This window comes from Hippocampus zosterae, unplaced genomic scaffold (genome assembly GCF_025434085.1).
Source record: "Hippocampus zosterae strain Florida unplaced genomic scaffold, ASM2543408v3 HiC_scaffold_192, whole genome shotgun sequence".
In the NCBI taxonomy this organism is placed as follows: domain Eukaryota; kingdom Metazoa; phylum Chordata; class Actinopteri; order Syngnathiformes; family Syngnathidae; genus Hippocampus; species Hippocampus zosterae.
Genome location: NW_026262805.1, coordinates 44348 through 50759, shown reverse-complemented (window position 1 = coordinate 50759; position 6412 = coordinate 44348). Strand labels below are relative to the sequence as shown.

Sequence of the window (6412 nt, the reverse complement as noted above, 5' to 3'; positions counted from 1 at the left end):
GCTGAGCAGCGAGCGGTCGGCCCTCGCCTTCTTGATCTTCTTCACGACCACTTTGGGCCGATCTGGGCTCTCTCCACGGCCATGGGCTACGGCTGCTAGTACAGTCCGCTCGTCAGAATCTTCTTGCAATCTCCTTCCAGCTCGAACATCTGCATGCCCCGCTCGATCGCGGAGTCCACCATCTGCACGCACTACAGAAACGCCCAGTCAGGTTCTTCTCGGCTTGCACGTCCTCCTCCGCGTCGTCGAGGTACTCTCTCCGTAGCTGGGTCAGTTCGTCAAACGAAGGATCCGCTTCCGCCTCGAACTGGCTGCCGAGGCGAATCCCGAGAGGCCTGGAGTGTGGCATCTTCTCCTCGAGGCTCTGGCGGCCGAACATGAGCTGCAGTGCCGGCCCAGAACTGACGGATACCAGCAAGGAGTCCTTGCTGGAGTCGAATTTCGCCTGGTAGTACTGGAACACCGCGTCCGATGTCAAACCTGAGATCGACCCTGTCGAGGGTAATGGCCTCGGGGGTTTTTTCGACAGTGACGCTTTCAGTCTCCCTCTTGCGCACGATGATCTTGGTCACCTCGTCCAGCTTCTTGTCCAGCCTGCTCACCCGCTCGCCACTTTGAAGGCGTTGCCGTGTAGGTAGTCCACCCTGAAGGAGTATATTTTTTGAGCCTGCGTTCAGCGAGCTGCTGCACTCTGCCAGGACAGCTCGTCCGAGGCGTAAGGTTGGGCTCCACTGACGCCATCGGCACCTCGAAGGCGTTCCTCGATGTGATTTTCTGATGATTGTGCTACGTTCTTACTCAAACAGGCCTGCTAGCACCTCGTTCAGGTGACTGTTGTTTGCCGCGCTCTGGATATCCCCGATGGTCGTAATCCTCATCATTGCCGTCCTGAGCAGCTGGCAATTCTTCAGCCTTGGCCTCGGGCAGCCCAGGCCCCTCCACGATCATCTCCTCCTGCACGGTCTGAAGCCCCTCGGTGCCACTCTCCTTTTTAAGTTGGCGGGCCTTTTCTCTGGCCTTCATTATTAATCAAACTAATGCCGTGCTCCAAAAGATCATTCATGCTGTTTGCTGTCCTGTTGGCTTGCCTCGCTGTCTATCTGAAGACAGTCCTCACCGACTACTACTCGCTGGGTCGGAGATCACCTCGTCAGGCCAAAGCCGGCTGGCCAGATGCTCAACCAGCAGGGAGAGGGTTTAGCACGTCCTATCTGGACCATCGGCAGTACAAGGCGGACCGGTTCACTGGGTTTTCGAGAAGCGTTGGGACTACATCGCAGTGGTTTCCCGGAACACCATGTTTTTCGACCTAACACTAGTAAACGTGGGGTATGCCTGCCAGCTGTAGGTGCGGAGTGTCGACTTCATGCAGAAGACGAACACCCGCCACCTCGGGACATTCCGCTGCTGTACTGCGGTGAGCTGAAGGGGCCTGCCCATGACCCCTAACGCGTGTACACCTACTCGGACAAGACGGTCAGCATAGTCGCCAAGCACCAGTAGAAGATAGATTCTATTCACAAGGCTTACATCATTAATTTGATCCACTAAAATGGTAAGGACAGGACCCGGATTGAGCTGAATTTCCGGAGGCCCTTGCACTACCCCTCCTACTCCACGCTGACCCGCACCGGCTACCTGTCCTCATTCTTCAACCTCAAAGAGTATCTGCTGCCCGTCAGGGGCGAGGTTATCGTCAGCGGGACAACGGCGCAAGCTACCACTCGAATGTGCTGAACGAAAACACCACTCTGAGCATGTTCGACATATCGCGGGGGGTTCTGCCCTACGTGAGTTCGTGGGAGCTGGTGACGGCGGCAGGGTGGGTCTCGGTCTAGGGATACCACTATGAACAGGCCTAGAGGATCGCCTTCAACATCGGGGCGATCGCCAAACCGGTCGCAGGAAAACCACATCCGCTATAAAAACAGCACTTTCCCCATCTCGCAAGTGGAATTCGAGTTCGACGAGAGGAAGATTCAGGAGGGAGTGTCCATTACCCTGAGGAATCCTGACGGGCAGTTGCACTTTGAGGCCGTGCCGTTTGGGGACGGGGGCAAGCACGAAAACCTGGTGGTGGCCGAGTTCCACCTTTACAAGCACTACGGGAAGTTCAAGGGGCAGGTCACTTTAGAGGGCGAGGTGCTGGAGTTCGACAGACTGTACGGGTTCGTGGAGTCTATGAAGGCGCGCTGGTGACTACCCCACTGGTGATTACATCATTGATGATTTCATCACTGGTTGATTGCATTAAGCACGATTTATCGAAATCACCCAAACTGCGCGCTCTCCAGCTAGAGCACGAGCCGCACCTGGCGGTCGACCAGCACGGAGGGGTGGCGGTACTCGGGCTGCTGTCTGCACGCGCGAGTAGAACAGCCGCGAACTCCGCCAGCCCCAGTTTCTCCTCCAGCTCCAGCCTCAGCTCCTCCAGCATCTCCACCTGGTCAGCTCTCTGCCCTCCTTGCGGTTGGAGAAGGAGTGCTTGGTCCTCTCTTTGAGCGTGTTCAGCGTGTTGCAGGTCGACTCTGAAGGCTTTTCCTCCTACTTGTCGAGACTGTGCAGGCTGGGCGTGCGCCGCGGCTTGCTCGTGGGCGGCAGCAGCACTGGCTCAGTCGCCTCGCCCGGGCCTTGTCCTTTATGCCTTACACCATGTCGCTGAGCACGTCCTTCATGAACTCGCTTTCCAGCACTTTTTGGATGCTGGGCGCTTGCGAGGGTCTTTGCTCAGCAGCTGCGAGACCAGCTTCCTGAGCTTAAAATCTACGGAGTCGGGAAGGGGCGGATAGTTTCCCTCCATGACCTTGGCGGCCAGCACGACTGGGTCTGGTAAGCACGTAACAGGCTGCAGAGAAGGGTGGCTCGAGTGCCAGCATCTCATACAGCACGCACCCGAGCGACCAGATGTCTGACTTGCGATCATAGGCTCGCCGGCCCAGACCTCCGGGGCCATGATGCAGGGCGTACCTACCCTGGTGGTGGTCATGTCGTCAGTCTGCTTCAAAGGCTTCGAAATGCCTAGGTCTCCGATTTTGCAGATGCCCGCCTGCGTGATCAGGATGTTGGCGGGCTTAAGGTCTCGGTGGATGATCTTACTGCGGTGCAGGTAGCCCAGCCCCAGACTGATCTGCGCGAACCACTTGAGCACCTGCGCCTCTGCAAACGGGCCCAGCCCCTTCTGGCTGCGGATGCGCATCTAGAGGTCGCCTTTTTCAGCGTACTCCATGACGATGCAGACCTCGTTCCTGCTCTCGTTCACGAACGACTCGCGGTAGCCGATCACGAACGGGTTTTTGAGCATCTTGAGCAATCTGACCTCCTTGACGACGCCTTCCCGCTAGGGACGGTCCATGCGGCAGAGGTCGAGGACCTTCATGACGTAGTAGCGGCGGTCGTGCCTGGACTGGACGAGGAGGGCCCTGCCGAAGTGGCCCTGTCCGACGCGCCTGATCTTGAGGTACTCGTCGTGCTTGCGCCTGGGCTTTTCCTCGCTCATTTAAGTTCCTTAACTGAAAATATCACTTTAAACTATATTTACACGAATACGGGTTGCCCACTCACGGCCTCCGCACCAGGGTGCCCCCCGTGTGCTTTATCATCCACGGGTGCGACACCATGTCTGCAGCGACATCCGGCTGTCCCGGTGCGTCAGCACCCGGATCAGGAAGTCTCGCAGCTCCGTCGAAAAGTGCCCGGGAACTTCAGGTCGTACGAGGTGATGCGCTTGAAGGTCTCGCACTGGGTCTTGGCCTCAAAGGGCGCCATGCCCGCGTTCAGCTCATAGCAGAGCACGCCCACGGTCCAGATGTCGACCCGGTGGTCGTGCTCCCTGCCCGAGACCATCTCCGGACAGATATAGTCCTTGGTGCCGCAGAAGGTCTTGCGGCGGTCGTTGGGCGCGTGGATGGACCACCCGAAGTCGGAGATCTTGACCTCGCCTCCGAACTCGAGCAGGTTTTCGGGCTTGAGGTCGCGGTGGATGACGTGCTTGGAGTGGAGGTAGAGCATGGCGGAGATGATCTGGCGGATGTAGAGCGCGGCCTGCTGCTCCTCGAACCTGCCCTTCTTCTGCCGCTTCAGCTTCTTGTACAGCTCGCCTCCCGGGGCGTACTCCAGGATCAGGTAGATCCTCTCTTCGTCCCAGAAATAGCCGTACATCCGGAGTATGTTGTCGTGCCGCAGGTGCGACTGGATCTCGATCTCCCGCCGGATCTGCGGACGCCATCCCCAGCTTCAGCAGCTGCGCCTTCGACATCGCCTTCAGCGCCACCACGAACTTGCTCTCCTTCTCTCTCGCCAAGTACACATGCCCCAGGCATCCCCTTGCCTAACGGCCTGCCGATCTGAAACCGCTTCAGCGACCACTCTTCCGGCCTGAACACCTTGGCAGGAGGCCTTGGCAGCTCCTGCAGGTAGGCAGCTGGGACTAGGCTGCCGGCTATTCTTGGGCCTCGTGCTCGAGATCGTGCTTCGGGGCAGGCGGTCTCGAGGGCTGGGTAAAGAACTCAATTCCGCGGAGGGGAGAGCAGTCCTCGTAGGCCATGTCCTCAGGCTTCTTCTTGGAGAGGATCTCGAAGATGTTGCCGAAGTGCATTCGAATATATCGTTAAACTCTGGCGATCAATTAAAATTCCTGTCAGAACAGCTGCACCGCCGCCAGTCGCAGCAGCAGCCCCAGACCCAGGCCAGCGAGATCGCCAAAATGAGGTACTTGCAGGGCTGCCCCTTTCCCGCTTTCATTGATCAGCGGCCTCTCCCGTACGAGCCGGCCGTGCTACTTCTCGAGTGACTGCTAGAAATGCTAGACCATTCCTTCGCTCTCGCCAAGCCGTTGCAGCAGCTGGGATGGCCGGATGCCTCTGTGTAGCCTCAGCTCCAGAGAGTAGAGTCGGTGCTGCACGGACTTCGGTGCATTTTGATTTGCTGAATTGCAAGCTCGTGAGTTCCTTTTCGGGCAAGAGACGGATCTCAAAAGTTCGTTCGGGTTTGGGGCGGCAGGGCAGGAGGACCGTGCTTGTGGGTGGGCCCCTCCCCGATACGCGCAAGCAAGACCGCTTGTTCCAGACCTCCAGGCTGTGGCCGGCCTGACCTCTGCCCGCTCCACTTCCAGAATGTTGAAAACGCTGTCTGGCATGAATATCAGTTAGAGTATCACGCGAGCTGCATGAGGATCTTGAGCTTCTTCTAGAGTCGCTCCAGCTGCTCAGCCTCGCCGGTCAGCCTCACCTGGTCCCCGGAAAACACGATCGTCAGCAGCTCGTTTTCCAGCCGCACACTCCGGATATCCTTGACCTCGTACTCGCCCTTGCGGGAGCCGTGCTAGCGCCTGCCCTGCCAGGCTGTTCAGGAAGGCCATCGAGGAGCGATGGGTGGGGTTGATCTTCAGGATCCGCTGAGGATCGACCGCTATCACCCTCTTTTCTTTATGGCCCCTTCGAGGAAAGCCGGTAAAGCTAGAATTCCTCGTAGATGGTGGCGCGGATGTCGCTGAGGGTCTATGGCACGGAGGACCGACGGGACGAGGGTTACTGCACGACGCTGTTGGCGACCAGCAGGATTTCGGGGCTGGGCAGGCTGGCCAGGCAGTCGCCGGGCAGCACATGTGCGCCCTCGCAGAGCATGCTCATATTCCTCACGAAGATGGAGGGGTCCTTGCGGGCCAGCTCCTCGACCAAGCTGAGGCCGGTGCCCTTCTATCGATGATGACCTTATAGCTGTTGTTGGTGGAGAGGTTCAGCACATGAAAAAACAGCAGCCCCTTTTTGACCAGCTGCTCGTTAAACTCGCGGTCAATCTCGGGCCCAGATATTTAAGATTTCGTCTTTTTGGAGGGTCACGGTAAAGTCCTAGAAGGGGCAGTCCTGAAGAATACACCTGCCCTCCAGCGCGTGCCTGCAGTCTGCCTCCTTGTCGATCCCCAGCAGCTGGCACAGCGCCGGGTCGAGCGCGTTGACCTCCTCGCTCTTCTCGCTGTTGTAGGTCTCGACCGCGTAGAGCAGCAGCTCGCTCATGGACAGGGTGGACTGCACCTGCAGGATTTTGAAATGGAGGTCTCCCAGATAGTACATGGTGATGAAACGGTGGGTGTCCCTCATCAGCATCGAAAAGCTGGTGGAACGGGCCCGCCAAGGGCTGCATAGGGCTTTCGGGCTCGCTGTCCTTTTCTACGGAGCCTTCGGTGGGAAGCGAAGCTTGGAGGGTCTGGAAGTAAGACTGATGATAGCTCTCGATATCTTGAAAATGGTCTACTCATCCTCCTCCAGCGAGGACAGCTTGAGGGGCGCGTCCCCGGACTCGCTCGAGGCCTCTGACAAGGAATCGTCGGCCCTGCCATAGAGGGCCCACAGTTCCTGGGCCGAGGTGAAATCCATATAAGATTCTCATGAGAGCACTGTACCGAGCAATACTCAAA

At 58.1% G+C, this 6412-nt stretch overlaps 1 protein-coding gene across 1 annotated transcript; it reads right to left on the bottom strand.

Moving 5' to 3' along the window:
- Nucleotides 1-3557: 3557 nt before the first annotated feature.
- On the bottom strand, nucleotides 3558-6068 carry LOC127594531 (aurora kinase C-like). The gene is given in 8 exon segments (XM_052056382.1): nucleotides 3558-3619; nucleotides 3622-3687; nucleotides 3690-4221; nucleotides 4223-4315; nucleotides 4317-4492; nucleotides 5227-5432; nucleotides 5530-5676; nucleotides 5875-6068. Coding segments are annotated over 8 exon segments (1476 nt in total).
- Nucleotides 6069-6412: the final 344 nt, after the last annotated feature.